This window comes from Sciurus vulgaris (genome assembly GCF_902686455.1).
Source record: "Sciurus vulgaris genome assembly, chromosome: 6".
Lineage (NCBI taxonomy): Eukaryota > Metazoa > Chordata > Mammalia > Rodentia > Sciuridae > Sciurus > Sciurus vulgaris.
In genome coordinates, this window is record NC_136466.1 from 45445482 (window position 1) to 45466565 (window position 21084).

General features: G+C 36.9%; 2 protein-coding genes and 1 pseudogene across 8 annotated transcripts in view; 2 read left to right on the forward strand and 1 right to left on the reverse strand.

Moving 5' to 3' along the window:
* Positions 1-4749: 4749 nt before the first annotated feature.
* ATG12 (autophagy related 12) lies at positions 4750-18636 on the reverse strand (the record flags this gene model as incomplete). 3 transcript variants are annotated; one of them, XM_079143921.1, is made up of 5 exons in its annotated part: positions 18241-18421; positions 13694-13830; positions 13425-13451; positions 8909-8971; positions 4750-7915 (listed from the first exon to the last, which is right to left on the reverse strand). In XM_079143921.1, the coding sequence occupies exons 1-5, from the start codon at positions 18401-18403 to the stop codon at positions 7856-7858; spliced, it is 450 nt and encodes a 149-aa protein (XP_079000047.1). In that variant the 5' UTR covers positions 18404-18421. The 3 variants fall into 3 exon arrangements, with proteins under 3 accessions (XP_079000047.1, XP_079000048.1, XP_079000049.1); XM_079143922.1 differs by lacking the exon at positions 13425-13451 and having other exon boundaries at positions 6923-7915; positions 18241-18636; XM_079143923.1 differs by lacking the exons at positions 4750-7915; positions 13425-13451; positions 13694-13830 and having other exon boundaries at positions 8910-8971; positions 18241-18429.
* On the forward strand, positions 15001-16052 carry LOC306663546 (large ribosomal subunit protein uL18-like; annotated as a pseudogene). Its single transcript has one exon. The product of its transcript is annotated as a large ribosomal subunit protein uL18-like (transcript).
* A 99-nt stretch (positions 18637-18735) lies between the features above and the next one.
* The window catches only part of AP3S1 (adaptor related protein complex 3 subunit sigma 1), a 73792-nt gene continuing 71443 nt past the window's right edge, over positions 18736-21084 (forward strand). Inside the window, exon 1 of one of the 4 annotated variants that reach the window (XM_079143919.1) lies at positions 18736-18952. In XM_079143919.1, coding sequence (XP_079000045.1) covers positions 18884-18952 — 69 coding nt within the window. In that variant the 5' untranslated portion in view covers positions 18736-18883. The remainder of the gene's footprint in view (positions 18953-21084) is intronic. The other 3 variants (XM_079143918.1, XM_079143917.1, XM_079143916.1) reach the window with 3 other exon arrangements.

A 21084-nucleotide genomic window follows, 5' to 3' on the forward strand; every position in this document is an offset into this window, starting at 1 on the left:
ATTGTGAGGAGCCTATGAATACTGAAGATGGGTTCCTTTCCCAGGCTAGAGCGAATGTTTTGTAGATTGAAACTACCGATAATTTGCCCCAGGCCAGGTGAAAAGGAATATGCCTTTCCCTACTTAATATTATTGTTCCCAAATGTATTGTTAAATACATTTTAACAAAGGGAATTCCTGTTTGTAGTAAGTATAATTAGTGAATCCATATGCCACTCGTTCTAGACAAATCAGACAGTGCCTGAAATAATATATCCAGTGCAAAGAATGTAATGTTTTAATTAATGGAGAGAATAAGATGCCCCCGCCTCCAGGACAAATGAAGTAATTGTACAGTAATTTGAAAGGTTTTAGATTATTTGAATCCTTCAATTCCAGGCATGTGCTGAAAAGAGCCTCCTGGTACTCACAAATAAGGAAACACTTCTATCTTGTGCATAGCATCTAGCATGCTTTGGTAACCACGCAAATCAAGTACGGTTGAAAAGGAGAAAGCACGCCTGTAATCCTAGCGACTTGAGGCTGAGGCAGGAGGATCAGAATTCAAATCCAGCCTCTGCAATTTAGCAAGGCCCTAAACAACTCAATGAGAACGTCTCTAAATAAAATACAAAAATAGATTCCTTCCTTCTCAGTATACATGGAACCAAGGAATAATCTAGATTCAAGGTTATCAAAGGTCTAGACTTGTGGAAGAATGGTCTGATTTTATCTAGACTTTGCACCTGCTCCCATTATATAAAGGAAACTTATGCCACAGGCAGTCTTATTTTAACATTCCTGGTTAATGTTATTACACTATATTCTAACAATGTTTTTAAGAAGGAAAAACAATAGCTCCATCACCATTGTTCAAAAAGGGCTATAAGTAGAAAGCATTTCAGAACCAACTTTGTAGTGTGTTTAGCTAGGAGGTAATTTAAATAGATCAAGTAACATGTACACTTTTCATTGTTCACTCAAAAAAATTCTTAATTCTTGTCAATGTTTTTCCTTTTGCAGTGCTGGATCTCCAACATGATAGCAAGCAAGTGCTCTACCACTAAACTACATCCCCAGCTCTTTTTTTAAAAAAATTTGAGACAGCAACTCAATAAGTTGCCTAGGCTGGCCTTAAACTTGTGATCCTCCTGCCTCAGCCAACCAGGTCACAAGCATACAACATTGTGCTCAGCTTGCCAATATCTTGCATCTCTTAATTCATTTCAGCTATTCTAAACCATTAATATTTGGGATTAACAAAAATCAGATTAAAAAAATCAGATACAAGGCAAACTTAATTTCTCTGTATTTCCCAGCAAACATTTTACATTTACCAATTCAATTTCTATTTTGTCTGACTCCTTATCTTCAAAGAACTCAAAGATATTTACTAATATAGTTATGGGCATTTTTATCCATTGTTGTCCTCATCTCTAAATTCCTTTCTGGCAGGCACAAAATAGCACAAGCCTGTATTCCCAGTTACTCAGGAGGCTGAAGCAGACAGATCACAAGTTTGAGGCCAACCTAGGTAACTTAGTGAGACCTTGTTTAAAATAAAAAGGGGTGGAAATGTAGCTCAGTAGCAGAGTGCTTGCCTAGCATGGCTGATTGGATTGGGTCCAATCCACAGTACTACCAATGCCCCTGCCCCGCCAAGAACAAACCCCCAAAACCTTCTGTTCCCTACATTCATGATTTCATTGACCACCCCTATGCAGTTGCCTCCTACATCTCGTTTTACATGCTGAGTGCACTCCCTTAACACCTTTTGGCACCTCAAATGCAGTATGTTAGAAATTTTTTCAAGCACATTCAACTCTTAGAAGTTATTTCTGCCTTGAGGTACAAAGTCTCAAAAACCTCAACCACAACTACCACTGCCTACTCTTTCCCTTTCAACTACCTGCCAAGTTTTATTTCTTCTTCTTCTTTTTTTTTTTTTTTAATTTCTTTCTATCCTTGTTACTCCACTTACTCAATTATGACCGGATCACTGCTGTAACCTCCTATACTGGATTAATGGTTCCAGTTTTTCCTAATGCAAATCCTTTACTCATAGCCTATAATTCCTCCAAAGCATGGAACTTGTATTTTCTGGTCACAAACTTTCAGTAATGCTGACTTTCCAACACAACAGGACAGGCATTAAAAGCTCTTCAAGTTTTGACTTTAAACTACCATTTTTGGGTCTTTTACCTTTTATCAGTCTTCATTACAAATATATCCTCCAGACAAATGGAACAAGTCACTATCTCTTGTGTTCACCAAATCTATTTTTTTTTTTTTTTTTTTTGGTGGATCAAACCCAGGGCCTTGTGTGTGCAAGGAAAGCACTTTACCAACTGAGCTATATCTCCAGCCCCTCACCAAACCTATTTTTGCTCAAGCTTTTCCAAAAATCTTAACCCGCCCTTTACTTTCCTCTCAAATGAACCACTTTTCCTTCTCTGGAACAACTGGAGCTATAATCACTACTTTTTAATTTTTATGGCACTTAGCATTTCATGGTATACACTGCAGTTATTTGCGTGGATCACCTTGATAGGGAACCTTTAGGACAGGCTCCACTTACATTTTTATTTTTTGGGTGGTGAGGTACCGGGGATTGAACTCACAGGCACTCAAATCACCGAGCCACATCCCCAGCCCTATTCTGTGTTTTATTTGAAGACGGGGTCTCACTGAGTTGCTTAGCACCTCGCCATTGCTGAGGCTGACTTTGAACTCAAGATCCTCCTGTACTGCTGGGATTACAGATGTGCATCATGATGCTCAGCTACATTTTATTTTTGAGACAGTTTCCCTATGTTGCCTAGGCTGCTGGCCTTCAACTCCTGGCTCAAGCGATCCTTCTGCCTCAGCCTCTGCGTAGCTAGGACTATAGGTATGCATCACCATGCCTAGCAACATTTTATATCTCTATCAATGCCTAGCACACACAAACTTTGTGTATTAGGCACTCAAAATATTTGAGTGCATGCATAAATGGTGAAGTTAGGGAAAGTGGATTGGTAATTGGCTAGAGTAATTCAATTGCTACTTCTTTTTTGGAGATGCTGGGCTTGTATTTTAATCTAGCACAGGACCCCAGAATTCTTCCCTCGAGCTTCATAATGTGATCTATTAATTATAAGAAGTTATGAACATTATAGGCTTCATTAACATAAGTAAAATACTGAGACCCAGAGAGTAGTTCTCTGAATTGCCCAAGACGATGATGAGCACGTCTTAAGAGACACTGACATGGGGGTAGATATCCAGAGGCAACTAGAATGATCGGATATTTGGAAATAATTTCTACACAAGATTTGTGTGTGTGTGTGTGTGTAGGGGGGAGGGTACTGGGAATCAAACCCAGGGGTCCTCTGCCACTAAGCCACATCCTCAGTGCTTTTTATTTATATGCAGGGTCTCGCTAAGTTTTCTAGGCAGGCCTCAAACTTGAGATCACACTATCTCAGCCACCTAAATTCACTGGAATTATAGATGTGCCAGCACATTTTAAAAAGCATGTACTATGAGCTATGCTTTTCACAAGTCACTGCCCTCGGGGTTTGCAGTCTCATGGCAGTAAGCACGGACACACTAACAAATATTGTATTCAATATATATGGAGACAAACACCTGTATACAATATATGATGGAGAAAAAGCAGGGGAAGAAACCATTTTAGAGGGAAAGTATAGACTTCTTTAAAGCAACTTTTAAGCAGGGACTTAGGGAAATGAGATGTTTATCTCAAGTTTTCAGATGGAGGAAATACGCACAAAGGCCCTGGAATGGGTGCATTTTAGTGTTGGAATAATCGCACAGATGAGTGGCAGAATGTGTAGTGGGGACTGAACATCAGATTTCAGCTTTTACTCCCATATGGGACACCTTTGGAGAGCTTTTGTCAGATGAGAGCAGATAGTGGGGAATGAATTAGCTATTATAAATAAGAATGGAAATTTGTATATTTAATGATGGCTTCTGGCCACAAATATACCAGAACTGAAAGGTAGTTGAATTCTAACAAGTTTGCAAGGTAAAGCTGTCTGGATTTGACAAGAGTGGAACTGGCTGGGAAGAGGAGTCAAGAAGCAGTTAAGCAACTGGATGGATTTGCATTTACTAAGATTGCTAGGGAAAACTGACTGGAAAATGAGGAAAGACATGCTTTGGAGATCTAGATACTTTAAGTGGGAACAGTTGGAAGAGGAAAGGCTGCAGATTTGTCACACTATAAGGAAGACACTTCTAGAAATAAAAGCCATTTGAAAAGAGATAGGGCTTCTCTTGTGATCATCACAAGTAACCAACATAAGAATCATGTTTATGTTATAATGACATAAAAGGAATTATAGGATAAAGATTCTTCTAACTTGACATTCCACTCACTCATACTTTTGAGAAAGCAGTGTAAAACTAATATCAAATCTTATTTTCCATTTCTAAATATTCAATTAAAAAGTCCTCAACTTATATTCAAATCTCAAAAGTCTATTCCTCAACCTGTCATTAGAATAAAGAAGTGTCTTATTCCAATGCTGAGGAAAGAATAGGTACTCAATATATTAATGGATAGACACTTACACTTACAAGGTTTTTGGGTATTACCAAACTGGCCCCTAAAAATAAAGTATGAATTCATATTCCATTCACCAAGAAAATGACAGGACTCATTTCCCCACAACTTTGCCAATACCATGATTTATGTTGTTTTTAAATTTAAGGATGGGTGAGAGCCAGCATGATTTCTTTGCATTTTAAATAACTAAAAGGGTTAGGTTTTTCATAATTATTGGCCATTTATTTTTCATTTGTAAATTCCATCAAATTTTTTTTTTTTTTTTTTAATTTTAGGTCCTAGGAATTGAACCCAGGACTCTTATCACTGGGCTACACCACAGCCCCTGCACTTTACTTTTTGCTTATTTTTCAGTTAGTTTGCCTTATCAGATGAAACAAGTTCTTCATATATTAAAGGCATTAAAACCATTATACAATGTAAATACTTTCCATTACCTTCTGCCATATAAAAATTTAAATTAAACAAATTCATTGATTTCCTATACTAAATCACATTGTTATCACAATTTCACTCACTCAAAATGCCAAAATACCAAGTTAAAAAAATAAAAAGCATAGTATTTTTAGGAACCTGACATTCATGAAGAAGTGATGGGCACATGCAGTTATGTGCTATAATAGTGATAGTTTGCTATGTCGTTCTGAGTAAGAGGGTATCTCCTCTGATGCAGACCGGCTCTAAACGAGTTCCACTCTGAATTTAGGCAATGGAGAATTAACAGTTGAAGGAGTAAATTTGTAAATGAACTGCATTAGCAGAGGTAGGAAACAAAAACTATAGAGAATAGCAAACAATCCAGTTTGGGTTGAAAACTGTTGTAAGGAAATAATATTTGTAAGACTAAACTGCTAAACTGTTTTCTGAACACCTTCCCTGTCATTATGTGGCCTACGGCTGGCTTCCCCCTGATGCTAAACGCTTACCCAGCCTATTTTAATTCCAGGAAAATAAAGCAGAAGCTGCATGAAAGGCAATTTTCATTTTCACCACTCCTTCAACACTAATGCTTTCCTACTTTGGGTTACACAATCTAAATAAGTAAATGGGTTGACTAATGTTATATAATCTGAGGCATATCCTACAGTTTTTAGTTTTCTCCTGATTAGAGAACACAGGCTCTCTAAATCCTTTTTAGGGTCAAGACTTTAAGAAATCAGATTTCAGGAAGTATCCAATCTTATTTTGATTACAGATAAAACATTCTTAACTTACCTTGTACCCTAAACATAGAGACTTGTTTTGAAGTCTGTGGCACATATACTTCTAAGATTCTAATATCATATTACTTTGTTTGCTGTGGGTCATACTTGCATATTAAGATAAAGATGACAAATTGACACTTACCTTCTCGTACACATAGAAAATTTAAAATATGATCTAAAGGTTCAGGTTTTTTTCCCCCTAAATTCAATCACATTTAAGAAAGCTTGAACTGTAAATTTTTACAAAAATATTTGTGAATAAACTGTGTTTTAGGTTCTTGTCATCCAATAATTTAGGGACTCTAGGCTTACAAGTATGTATTACAAAGTTAGTGAAGAATGATTACTTGGGTAATATCCAGAAACAATATAAATATGGTTTGAAAATATATAAAGCCCTGTATATTCTTCAAAGTTAATTGGGAAGAAAATAAAATATATATTTAGTTAACCTTAGTTTAATAAACTAATGTTATTTAGATTAAAAAAATTATACTGATGTTAAAAATTTCAAACTCAAGTATTTGTCATTGTTCAGGTTTCTATTTGAAACATCAACAGCTAAAATAATAAATTCATATTTTTGCTATCTGTTAAATATCTATACACATAATATATTCCTTTCTTCAGTGGACAAAACTACAGATCTTTTTTATATTCAGCCTACCTACATGACTTGAAAATTCACTTCCCATCTTTCAACACATACACTCATTTCTTCCCTTATAATTTTGTACAATTTAACTTGTCAGTATTATTCCATTGCTAACTATTAGCCATATTCACTTATAAAGGGACATTGGTATGAGAAAAATCAAGAATTCACATTCTTGGGCAGAAAATGAGAACTGAATAGCAATTTCTTCACTGTTTAAAGTGAACTGCTACTTAGCATATCCTCGTACTAATATGTGGCTGAACTCTAGCCATAAAGTAGTGTTCTGGTATTTAAAGGATGTAAGTGTAACTCAAGTACTTTGATAAAAATCCTATCATTCCTACCATATTATCTTTGAAAACAAACACTTGAAATTCTAGTACATGTCTCAAAACCTGTTTGGACATTCTATTCCATTTATGGAATGGTTTTAAAAATTATGAATAAATAACATACAGAAAAAAAAAGCTAAATCTAAAAAGAAATGACCAGTCTAACAGCATCGTAAAAATGGTACTCTTTTAGTCATGGCATGACATAAACATAAAATCTGAGGCTATTTTTCAATTATTCTTTGAACTTGAATACAATATGAAGCACTCAATGATGTTAGATTTACTCAGCTACTTCTTTACACATTGTTTAAATAAGTGACAGAGCAGCACAACATTGGGACTCAATCTTAAATGATAGTACCAAAAAAAGCTATAAAATTTATTTGTCTAGATTTTGTAAATTATTTCCGTTTTCCAACATAATTAAACTATTTTCTCAAAGCCTTCCAGTTTGTCATACTTGCTTTCTTGGCTAGATATTAGCCAGAAATTAACAAGAGAAATCTTATATCTCTTATCCCCTAGAAAAGATGTAAAACCAAACTGCCAAACCCTTTTTTTAAATCAGCTGGACTGCCCTCTACTGGACTATGTAAGGTATTCAGCTAAGATGTCAATGAGACTTGGTTTCACAAGGTATTCAACAGAAAAAATATAAATATCTTACATCCCAAACAAACTAAAGTTCCCTGTTTAAGAACAAAAAGTAAAACCTTATAGTATATTAATTTTTACCATGAAAAAAATCAGCAGAGTACCAATTCTACAAGAAAACAATTTCAATCATTTTGAAAACTGGCAATGAAGGTTTATGTGGTTTCAGTCTTTTCAACCTTGCTGGCAGATCTGAAACAATAGTGGTAATAGGCAGGAGCAACAGGCATACTGTTATGTCAATCTTTTATGAAGATTTGTGTATTAACACAAATCATATTTTTGTTAGTCTATTCACTCTACAGATGTTTTCTTATGCATAAACATGAGTCACAGTAGACACATGCTGAGTAGTTCATATCCATTAAGTCTCTTGTCACAAGCATTCAGACTTTTTGGAGCTGTTTCCTCTGTAAAAAATGAGTAGCAAGTTGTTTTTCTCTGTGGCTCATCCCCAGGCCTGAGATTTACAGTAATGCAGGACCAGTTTACCATCACTGCCAAAGCACTATAAAAAGAAAAAAAATCAATAAATTAAATTCAGTTTTTGTTACTCTTAAATAAAACTCAGAAAAGAAAAAGTCATGCGTACACCAAACATCCATATATGTTCATGTTAATAACCTAAAGTCATAAGGTCACTTCTTTTAAAAGATGCCTGTTTTTTTTGTTTTTGAATCAAACGTAAAAATAATCACAAATGTTTAATAAAAACTTGTCCTTTAAGCAAACTGGGTATGAATGTGTTTACATATTTTAATCTTGCTCTATCTCTGACCATAAAGTATGTAATTTTAGCTGTACTCTAGTAGTGCCTGTAAGTACATTCAATTATTGCCATAGAACTGCAAGAATGTTGAATAAAGTGGTTCTTGTGTAGTTTTTTCAATTTCATGGAGGCAGATTTGGATTATAGGTCACATGAACAATGTAGAAAGACTAAATATAGATAAAAGAAAACTTCTAAAAATTTGAAAAGATGACTCTGAAGTACAATTAATTTCTTGACTCTTCTATCACTATATAATTCGCTAAAATTCTACTACATTCAAGGTATTGGAGACAGAACAAGAGAGCAAGAATGTCGTCTCTTCTTCCCCACACTGATAATTGAGAATGGCATGCCAATTCTTTTTCTTCGGTACTAAGGATTGAAGGCAGGAGTGCTTTATCATTGAGCTACAATGCTCAGCTACATGTATATTTTTTAAATTTTGAGATAGTTTAGCTAAGTTGCTAACCCTGGCCTTAAACTTATGATCCTCCTGCCTCAGCCTGTCAAGTCACTGGGATTACAGTAATGTGCCAATGTGCTTGACATGTCAATTCTTAAAGATACGCACGATTCAAGTTATACACTATTAAATGCATACTACACATGATTCAAGTTATACACTATTAAATGCATACTACACACGATTCAAGTTATACACTATTAAATGCATACTACACATGTGTATATTCCATTAAGATTAAAAAAAAAAAAAAAGTAACTTTTTACCTCATAGAGGGTTCCAACTTCCTGGTCTGGGGAAGGAGCAAAGGACTGATTTACATAAATAAACTATAAGAAAGGAAAGAAGAAAATACAGAAATTCCTTTTAATGGTATACTCATTAACCTGTACTTTGGGGGTTCAGCTATTTCAAGCTGTCTTCAGATTGAACAAAGCTTCCCTAAATAATTAATTCATCCATTTAAAGAGATCTTATGAAAATTTTGTCTTTCTTCCATAAGAATAACAATAAAATTTTTGTTCCTATAAAGTTGTTTTTAGTAATTAAAAACTTTTAAATCATTCTTACAAAATTTTTAAGGCTTTTCAAGAAACCAGTTTTTAAAAACTTCAACACCTAAATAAAGACCATATTTCTTCTAAAAATTTCACACACAGCCCCAAATCAATAAATCTAATATTCGAGAGAGTCTGTACATTCATTTTTCTTGGTTAAATATATGACATACATGGTTAGGCTTTAAAAAAAAATGTTTACAACCTTTAAAAACTTTCAAAGGTACTAAACTTCAGGCTGGGTGCTACTGTGAAGTCATTTCCAGGCAACAGAAGAAGAAAAGGCAATATAATTAAAACCTAATGCCATTACAATCTTCTTTAAAATATTTGCTATTCAATGTTTCAGTTTAATTTTTAAACAGTATTAGATCAGGTGGACAACAGATGTTATTTTGATCACTAACTATAAAATGAATAAATTTTGGTAACATTTTCTCTTTAGGCATGGCATTAAGTGTGGTGATGAAAGTTTAGAGGCTCTATTTAGAAAGAATTGGGCTTGAATCCTGGCTCTAAATACAATAACATTTACTTGGCCTGCTTCCTTATTTGTAAGATTCAAAAAAACATCATCTATTCCTCTTGGGGTGGCTAGGAAAAATAAAATGAGAGAATACATACCAAGTAATAGTGACAGTTATATGTACTCAATAGGTGTTATTATAGTTAAATTATTTACAAATAGTTCATGCTTACATATCAATTCATGGTTAAGAATGAGTTAGGTTCTAACACAAAAATTTCAGAAATGTAACAGAAAGCAGTGTGTATTTTAATGTGAATTTGCATTTAGTTCTCGGCATTTTAACTGCACAGACCTTACTGTTTTGGTTTTTGTTCCCTCTAGTTTAATCTTTATATCTGAAATAATATTCCCTTTGTTAATTCTTTTCCAGAGCTTTGTCACTTCATTTCTCAATTTTACTAATGCTGATGTTGTTCTTTCATGTCTTGTATCATTTTCTTAATCCCTTTTGGCTCATTTTGAAATAGGGCTGTGGTTTCTGACCTGTCATGGAGACATTTTTCTGGAATGGTTTCATTGTTTTCAGGGATGTTACTCTGTTTTTTAAATTTCTTATAACATTTTGACATTTGACCTTGGTATGTTCCTGCTCTTGGCTTTTATATGCAATTTGTTTTCCTCAACTTTAGAATCAGGTGGGTTAGTTTTTCTAACATCACAGAGCTCCTTCTGTTGTTTTCTGTATAGTGTTAAAAAATATGGAGACCTGCTTCCTGAGTTTTCCAGATTTTGTTTCCCTTACTCTTATCTCTTTCCTTCCTTATTCATGTCCCAAACTCTGCTCAACTTTTATTTCATTTCCAAAGTGTTTTCTCAGAAAGGAGTCCTGTCCTGTACTGCGTCTGTTTTGAGAACTCTCAGGGACTAGACTGCTCAAGTTCCTTCAGTTCTCCTTAGTGCAGTACCAGTGTAATCACCCCCTAAAGGACAAAAACCCCTCTATTTCAGCTACTACTGGTGGAGCATGGGGGCAGTTCTGAGGACGGAATCCAGGGCCCCAAGAATGCTGCTAGGTATACATTGTATTACTGAGCTATACTTTCAGCCACTAAACTATGATTCTTAAATCTGTCTATTTTGCTTTCCAGTGAGAACCTATTAGCTTATTTTAGGTTCTTGTTTTCTCAGTGTTGTCAGATGTCAACTCTGTTACTTGCTGCTTCCTTCAATGCAGATATTTGATACCATGCAGATCCTTGTACTATCCATCAGTGTTTGGGATTTGTGGGAATGCCCTGTCAATAAGTTGTCACAAATATTAATGTACATTTTTTTTAGTTAAAACAAGGTTTTTATGGGAATTCAGAAATTCAACTATGTGTTCTGATACTGCTGCTATCTTTTCAGAATTCCTAACATTACTCTTCTTTTTGCTACAATGATGTTGGCCACATCTAGTTAAAAGTCAAAAACCAGAAGTCCTAGTTTAATATAGCAATAAAACAAGTCTTATATTTCCTCTTGCTTAAATAGGAAAGGATAATCAGATGCACCTCAAAGCCTTTAATCTGAATCTCACAAAATTGTTGTTTTTATAGGTTAATATGGGTGACTGATGCCAATTTTACATGGTTTAATCTAATACACATTATTGTCAATCAAGTCTTTTTAGATTACTAGATACAGACAGTAAAATTTCAAGATTCTAACATTGACATCAAACACAAAATGGTTTCTAAAACACTAATACCTTAAGTTAATTTTGCTTTCTTATCAACTCATAGTTGCATCCTTAGTTTATCTCATTTTTCCTAGTACATATCCTTATACCCTTGACTTTTCCATTTAGACTTGGACTCTACACAAGGTCCTCTACTTCTGAGTGTTTAGCTACACACACGTGTATGACCAAAATCTTATTGCTGAGTTCTCCCTTTAACTAAATTCTATGATGTTCAACAAAGTAGATGCTTTTCTAATTCTGAATGATCACAAAGGCAGACATTCACTTGCAAAACTCAATTATTGCCCAAACAGCTTTTTTGGGAGTCTGTAGAGGAATCTTGCCTAATATAGGTAAATTTCTAGTGACTAACCTATTTTATTTTTACACCAATGTCCTTTCTTTGAGATCCATTTATTTTTTAATTATTATTTTTTACAGACTGTATTTTGATTCATTGTACACAAATAGGGTACATCATTTCATTTTCTATGGTTGTACATGATGTAGATTCAAACTACTTGTGTAATCATACATGTACATAGGGTAATGATGTTTCATTCCACCATTTTTCATACCTCTCTTCCCTCTCATTTCCTTCTACATAATCTAAAGTTCCTCCATTTTTCTCTCATCCCCCACTCCCCCACCCCCATTATATATATCATCATCCACTTATCAGGGAAAACATTTGTCCTTTGGTCTTTTGAGATTGGTTTATTTCACTTAGCATGATATTCTCCAATTCCATCCATTTATCTGCAAATGCCATAATATTACTCTTCTTTATGGCTGAATAGTATTCCATTGTGTACATATACACCACAGTTTCTTTATCCATTCATCTGTTGAGGGCATCTAGGTTGGCTCCACAAGCTAGCTATTGTGAATTGAGATGCTATAAACACTGATGTGGCTATATTACTGTAGTGTGTTAATTTTAAGTCCTTTGGGTATAAACCGAGGAGTGGGATAACTGGGTCAAAAGGTGGGTCCATTCCAAGTTTTCTGAGGATTCTCCACACTGCTTTCCAGAATGGCTGCACCAATTTGCAACTTCACCAGCAATGTAAAAGTGTGCCTTTTTCCCCACATCCATGCCAACATATATTGTTGTTTGTGTTCTTGATAATAGCCATTCTAATTGGAGTAAGATGAAATCTTAGAGTTGTTTTAATTTGCATTTCTCTATTAGAGATACTGAACACTTTTTCATATATTTATTAGTCATCTGTATGTCTTCTTCTGTAAAGTATTGGTCCAGTTCCTTGGTCCATTTATTGGTTGGGTTCTTTGTATTTTTGGTGTAAAGTTTTCTAAGTTTTTTATAAATTTTGGAGATAAAGTGTTTTATCTGAAGTGCGTGGGGAAAAGCCTTTCTCCCACTGTGAACTCTTTGAGATCCATTTATAACCAGAATCTTGAATTTTAGTATATTTCTTCTTGTTGACAAAAAGAATTTCTAACATCCCACTTTAATAACTATATTCATTTTACCTGTTCTTACTTTTATGTTCACAAATAAATCTCAACCCTTATGCAAATCTTTGATTTGTATTTTAAAAATATTTAATGATTCTTCAACTACCTATCCACTTACATCAACATTGTCCAAGACTGGGATCTATCATCAGATAAAGGTGTCTAAATCATAGTATTACTATAACACCTAATAAAATGCCAGAGTCATGTGCCTCATAACATTTAGTCAATGAGGGACTGCATTTATGATGATGGCTCCATAAAATTATATCCTCAAGTGATGTATGTCATTTTGGTATGTGTAAGGCTACTCTATGATAGTCATACACCAGAATTGCCTAATGATGCACTTCTCAGACAGAGCATGTCCCCATCATTAAGTGATGTATGAGTGTATATGTAAACATTTAAATTCCTGTAGTCAAATATCAAAGTAAAAACCAGTGGCATTAAAAATTTTAACCCTTCCTAAAACTGCATAAGGTACTGTAACATGAAATTAATATATCTCTCTTAGTTCTTTTAAAGTACATGTCAGATATATTGCTTACCTCAAGAAGAATGGGACAAAAGCAACACTGGAATCAAAACAATGTTTTTTTAGATTAAAAAACTAGTTCATAATTTAAAGCAAATCTCAAATTCATCTCATTTCAGAGTTCCCCAAAGAATCCTTCAATAAAGTATACAAATTCCAATAAAAAAATATAGAAAAGGGTATAACAAAATAAAATGTAGCTCCATTTCTATATACTTATTCACTGATGCCTAAGAACTACTGCACATTTCTGTAGGAAAATAATCACTATAGATTTTGTACCAACTGTTCCGAGGCCACAAGTTTAAGGAACTTCTTGATGAAGTCAATGAGTCCTTGGATGGTTCGGGTTCGCTCTACAGCCCACTTCTTTGTTTTCATTATAGGGGTGTCTCCCACAGCCTTTAGTAGGATGTCAACTGTGAAAGAAAAAAGTTACCAACAATTATACTGAAACATCTAATGGGAACATGATATAAAAGACTTTAGAAAACTTAAATCTTTAATTTGCAGGTATTTTATGTATTGATGATTTTGAAGCTATGTCAGAGATGTGAAAATGTTATATTCTTTTTCATTTTTTTCTCCGATTCTCTCCATGAACTAATCTTTAAAATGCATTTTGACATAACAAACAATTCCAAAAAGAAACAGAAATGGCCCATATATATAACAACATTTAAGCTTACAAAAACAGCAAAGTCTAATCTCACACTTTTCCACCTACCAAAGTACAAAGATTAGAATATTTGTGTGGCTACTACTGTTGAGGATAAAAAATGGTATCCCCTTTCTGAAAAGTAATATGGTAATATACATCCAATACTTGAAAATATACTTTTGACTCAGTAATACTTCTAGGAATCTAGTCTAAGAATATATGAGGTGTGCAAAGACTCATTTAGAAGATTTTCACCTTCACTAAAGTCTCTTCACAGGAAAAAACTGTAAAACCAAGTATCCAACAGGGATTTTTAAAAGAGATTAATTAAATGAAAGATGCTTTCCTCTTAACACTGTCATTTGCTAGGTATATATACATGAGAAAGCTTTTTAATCTCCCAATGCTAATTTCTCCATTTGAAAAATGGGGATAATAGCACCTACCTCATAGGGTTATGAAGTAGAAATTAACACATGTAGAACAGCATCCAGCACACAACTCATACTTATTAAACTTTAAATAAACATTAAAGAGACATTATAAAAGTATATTTAACAGCATAGTGAGGCTAGCAAAATGTACTAAATGTTGACAGTACGTATATTGTCTCAATTTCACTATAAGTATCTCAAACACATATTCATGTAACTATAGAATATGTGCAAACATGTTACTTTTCAGTAATGCCATGGGCAATTATAACTCAATATTTGGCTTTTTGTAACTTCCGAGTTTTCTACAATGAAGTTTTTAATAAAGAAAAACCATGTAATTAAAAATAAAATACAATTAGGGACCAAAAATAAGGTTACAGAGAAATTCTAACATTTCGATGATCCAAAATACAGCTATGCAAACCTGAAAACTATGATTCTGTCTCTTGAAGTTTTTTCCCTTAAAAAATCCCCAGAATACCTACAATCAAAAATAAGCAATACTGCTTTTTTTCCCCTGTATAGCTGCTGGGCCTGCAGGTCTGTGTGAAGTCATGGACCTGGGCCTCTGTTCCGCAGGATGGGGTTTGTTAAAGTTGTCAAGAATAAGGCCTACTTTAAGAGATACCAAGTGAAATTTAGAAGACGACAAGAGGGCAAAACTGATTACTATGCTCCGAAACGCTTGGTGATCCAGGACAAAAATAAGTACAACACACCCAAATATAGGATGATAGTGCGTGTAACTAATAGAGACATCATTTGCCAGATTGCTTATGCCCATATAGAAGGGGATGATAGTCTGTGCAGCTTATGCACATGAACTACCAAAATATGGTGTGAAAGTTGGCCTAACAAATTATGCTGCAGCATATTGTACTGGCCTGCTGCTGGCCCGCAGGCTTCTCCATTTGAAAAGTGGAGATAATAGCACCTACCTCATAGGGTTATGAAGTATGGACAAGATCTATGAAGGCCAAGTGGAGGTGATTGGAGATGAATACAATGTGGAAAGCATTGATGGTCAATCTGGTGCCTTCACCTGCTATTTGGATGCAGGCCTTGCTAGAACTACAACTGGCAATAAAGTTTTTGGGGCCCTGAAGGGAGCTGTGGACGGAGGCTTGTCTATCCCTCATAGTACCAAACAATTCCCTGGTTATGATTCTGAAAGCAAGGAGTTCAATGCAGAAGTACATTGGAAGCACATCGTGGGTCAGAACATTGCAGATTATGTGTGTTATCTAATGGAAGAAGATGAAGATGCTTACAAGAAACAATTCTCTCAGTATATAAAGAACAATGTTACCCCTGACATGATGGAGGAGATATATAAGAAAGCTCATTCTGCTATACGAGAGAATCCAGTCTGTGAGGAAAAAGCCCAGGAGAGAAGTTAAAAAGAAGAGGTGGAACCGTCCCAAAATGTCCCTTGCCCAGAAGATTGGGTAGCTCAAAAGAAGGCAAGCTTCCTCAGAGCTCAGGAACGGGCTGCTGAGAGCTAAACCAAACAGCAGTTTTTCTATAAAGTTTTTTCAGATAAAGAGAAACTTACTGAACAAGCAGCTTAAAAAAAAAAAAAAAAAAAAAAGCAACGCTGAACAAGCAAAACAGCACACTGCTGCCCCCTACAGTTAACTCTGCTCTATTACACCCTTAGCCAATTTGGAATTAAAAGTTGGTGCCCATTGGAATCAGAGATCAATTTACTCAAGTTTACTCCAGGACTCCAGGAATGAAGGCATTTAAAATATATGATGCACATATCTTCCTGCTACAGAACTAGTTATCCTCCCTTTGGAAGAATAACTTCTTCCAAGATATTCTTGGGATTTTGGCTAGCTTGGCTTCCACACTTCCCTACTGGTTTCCTCAGTCCCCTGGGGCTCTAACTAGGCATTGAGATGTACTACTGAAGGAAGAAGGAAAAATATTCACTGCATAGACCTCAATTCTTAAGGTGATTTGCTTGTAGTTTCAAAGCCTGGTTATCCATGAGAATTAACAGGGGGAACATTTAAAATACAGGTATACACATCAATTAACTGAGAATCTTTTGGCAGTAGGGACTTTTAGTACAAGTATGTTCAAAAGCTTCACCAGGTGAGCCTAATGTGCTCCGAGAGCCAACAACCTTGGTAGGTTTGAACAATCCTCTAAAGATGAAGAGATTGAAATAGTCAAATTTCCTTAATTAGACTGTCCTCAAAAAAGGATAACAATCAGGGTAGAAATTCAATAAGATGGCTCGGTTTGTAAAATAAAAGTATGCACACCAAAGAAAACACACCTTCTGGGTGGTAGGTCATTGTTTTCTACCTCACAGCTATTATCAATGTCAAGTAATTTTTGGTTTTGGTACTGGGGCTTGAACCCAGGGGTGCTTTACCAATGAACCACATCCCCAGTCCTTTTTATTTTTTATTCTGAGACAGGGTCTTGCTGCCTTGAACTTGCCATGCTTCTGAGTTGCTGGGATTACAGACTTAAATTCATCACCATGCCTGGCTTCAAGTAGTGGTTTTGACTAAGATTATTAAATCTTCAAAAAAAAAAAAAAAAAAATCTTTCTAAGTAGGCAAATTGGAAGGAAAAAAATCTGTAAAACCCATAGGATTCTACTGAAGAAAGACTCTGGTGGTAATCTGTACAAATAATCATAGTTCATCAAGAGGAATGACAACAAATTTTTCCCAAATGTAAAAGCAGTCTGATTTTTCTTTTCCTTTTCTTTTTTATGGTGCAGGGCTCAGAGCATACCAGACAAGCATTGTACTAGGGAGCTACATCCTCAGCCCCAATTGAGTCTGCTTTAAATGGGGAGCAGTGGTGGGAGAGGCAATTTTCCTCCACAGCAGCAGAAAAAAGTTCAATGAAAAGGCCAGTGAGATCATGGATCAGAAAACATATCTACCTTTTAAGACCCTGGGGAGAAAATGTGTCTCTTCGCAGATGTTTATTTGCTGTTTTACTCACAGGCAACTCTTAACTCTTCAAAGTGCTCAAAACAAAAACTTTCTGGAATTTCTATAATTCCCAAAAGCGAACAAATTCTCAAGCAATAAACCGTGAGGACTGATAGTTCAAACGATGAAGTGATTCACAATGGTTCCGAAAAACAATTAAAAAGGTAGTATCTATACCTTCAGTTTTCCCTTAGGAAATCTCCACACTAAGTAACACCCCAGTTTCTTTAGTTCAAGGAGTCAATTCACACTCAGTTGTAGGGGAGACCAAAGCAGCGATCTAATTCCAGGCTTTGCTACTGACCATACTTAATTTGGTAATTTCGTTCGCCAGTACTTCATATTCTCCCTCGCAATCGATCCTCCTTATTTTCTTGAAATCATTATTCAAATAATTAGCTCCTGTGTTAAGCACCTGAAGCTACTAAAATTTCACTCAGATCCTACCTTCAAGACTTGTAATATAACCAACTCACAGGTAGATTAGAATACACTGTAAAAAGTACCGAGGCAAGTACTGGGAACCACATCGATAACCAGGGCACCTAATCTAGTCCAGCGAGTACGATGGCAAATTCAGAGACGGCTTCCTTGTGAAGCACTCGAGAAGGTTTGAAAATTGAAAGCACACTTCCTCTCTTCTGTCTCGCGAAAAATGTACCTCTGGTACGGTCCTTCCTCTAAATTCGATTCGTTATAGGCCGCCACCCTTACGGACACAGCTAAACCTCCCACCTCACTGCCCAGATTTGCTCTCAAAATTACTTTTTTTCTTGGTGTCGCCGGACGGCTCTTCTGTCCCTGGGGAGACTGCAGCAGAAGAAGGGGGCTCTGGAGTGGCTGTTTCTGGGGAGACATCCGTAAGTCCTTCCCCGCCAGCAGCAGGAGTTGAAGGGAGTTGCAACATTGTCTCCGGCTCCTCCGCCATCTTGCACCATGGGAAGCGAGAGCGGAAGTGGCGGCGGAGAGCGTGCAGTGGGCGGGATCAGCGCAGAGGAGGGTCGCATAGAAGGCCGCAAAGGGGGGATCCAACCCAATAGTGAAAGTTGGAGTTTCCGGCTAGTCCTCCATATAACTATCTAGGACCCCTGGCTGTTACTATGACATCTAGTGTTTCCTTGCTGCAACAACTTTAGGGAAGGGGTCCATGGGCAACGTTTCCATGCACCGCCAAGTGAAAGACACCCCTCAGCTAAGTGAGCTCTGACCGGGAAATGTTTCCGCTTCCCTGCGCGTCTGCCCCGCCCTAGCCCCGCCCCTCAATCACCGCCCAGTGGCTCGGGAGCGCGCGCGCGCGCGTGCGGGAGGGGGCGGGTGGGGAAGGATCGCTGGCTAGATCCCGAGGCGAGGCTCGCGTGCCCGCCCCCGCCCTGGCCCCCAGCGCCCACCCCGACGGCCCGGCCCAGCCATGATCAAGGCGATCCTCATCTTCAACAACCACGGGAAGCCGCGGCTCTCCAAGTTCTACCAACCCTATGTAAGTATTCGGCCACCGCGAATCAGGGCGAGGGGGAGTCGTTGGTGACGGGCAGCGCCCAGCGCGGCTTTCTCGGAGCGAACCCCTCCGGCGCGCTGCGGCCCTTCTCGCGCCCCGGCCGCCTCGCGCTCCCGGCTGTCAGCTTCCAGTGGGTGTGAGCCAGGTGCCCACCTCCTCTCCGGGCTCGCCTCCGACGTGGCTCTGCCGGGCGGCTCCTCCGCCCGTCTGTGGGCAGGGTGGTTTCCTGGCGGCGCGGGCCCGGCCCTCACGGGTCAGGCATCCGCAGCCCACCTGCTCCCCTCCCAGCCCCGCGCCCCAAGTCCCGGGACCCCACCCCGCGCGGTTGCCTTCTTGCTGTGGGCGGCTCGGGTTGGCCGCTCTCTTCTCACAGCCCCACCTCCCTTACTTCCAACCCTTCCAGGTGGATTTCTTTATGTTCGCCTGTGGACAGATGGGCTACTGTTTTTCCGCTGTAATCCTCTCATAGCGCTGGCAGGAACTTTAGCCTTCTGCGTTTCGGTGACTGCACGCTCTGTACAGTCTACCAGGGATGTTTCCATACAGATCGACTGCCCAGTGTGACTTTCAAGGTGTCTCCTTACTAAAGAGGAAGATAAGTGAGGAGCTGATAGTTTTATCATGCTTTTTACCTGATTGTAAATTATTGACTCTTGAAATAGCTGTTGACATTTTTCATGGCTGAAGTACTGTGATATTCTATACCAAAGAGTTAAAATTTTGGCTTCCGGTTAGGCATTTTACAGGGGAATTTGCCCCAATATTTAGTTTCTTCATCTACTTATACAGAATAGTAATATTTGTAAAAGCTCTCTTTTAAAACTGCAAATATTAAGTGCTGGAGGTTTTTAGGTAGTAATTTGCAAATGGTTGAGAAAGGGTTATACACTTATATGCCTATTTTAGGGCAAAATCCACCTCTAGTTTAAATACATAAAATTGGGCTCTCAATGGTAGGATTAATGTGAGACATAACTTGTGTGTTGTATTGGGGTATTTTGCTTATGGCCAAAAATGAGCTTGCAGTTCAATATTGAAACTGCTCCAAGGCTAACACTTTTATGCCATCAAGTCCCAGATGGAAAACATTCTTGCCATTAAAAATTAAATGTGAAAATGTCAGTTTGCCTAAAATGATAATGTAGTCCGTGGAGGTGTTGAATGAAGTGAGATATCTTGAGCTTATTCTTCATTTTCTTAAGTTGTTTTGCTTTTGATGGTGATGTAGAATATTTTCCACGAATCCTGGGTAGTTTTAGGTTAGTATAACTTAAATACTAATGCTCTGTTTAAAAATTCTCCGTTATTCTTTAATCCAGAATAAAATTCTAATTGATACTTCTGAGTGAAAAAATTACCATTAACTTTACATTGTTAACCATTTTTTTAAAGTGTTAGTACCCTTTGTCAAAGGAATGTTTCTTTTAACCATTTTTTTCAGTGCCTTTTTCAATGCAGAAAAAGTATGTTCCAATAGTGAAATGGAATTCAAAATTTTATTCTTCCGTTTGTCAATTTAATAATTAAACATTATTCAGGTTAGTAGATTCTCTGGCTGATCGTTAATCAGTATAACCACTCCTACGGTGTAGAATTTAACCCTCTTAAAATATAGATTATTATATAAAATATAATTTGGAAATCTAGGAATGCATGTTTCTCTTGTTCAGCAGTGGTAACAAAAATATCCTTTTACCTTTACTCACTAGGTTAATGTGGAAAGAGGCTTCATGGGAACATGGAGCTAGAAGGTATAATAATTGGCTGTGGAGGAGTGGGGTGCCAGAAGCTGTTTATGTGTATCAGTCTTTGGAAGTTGGATTTTTGCCAATGGTGTGTTCATTTTTGTGTTTCAGGAATAATTTAAGATAATGTATAATTGCTTTCTCTACTAGATTATAACCTATTTGAGGGCAGATACCTTTGTTTAGTCCATCAGTCAGTTCATCAACAAATATTTATTTCATGACTTCTGTGTGCAGACACTGGAGATGAACAAATATATCTATCTTCTGCTCTTGTGGGAAGGGGTAGACATAGCTAATAGGAAGTAGACTATAGTGTGCCAGGTAGTCATAAATGCTGTGGAAAAAACGAACGGCAAGGTGTTAGGG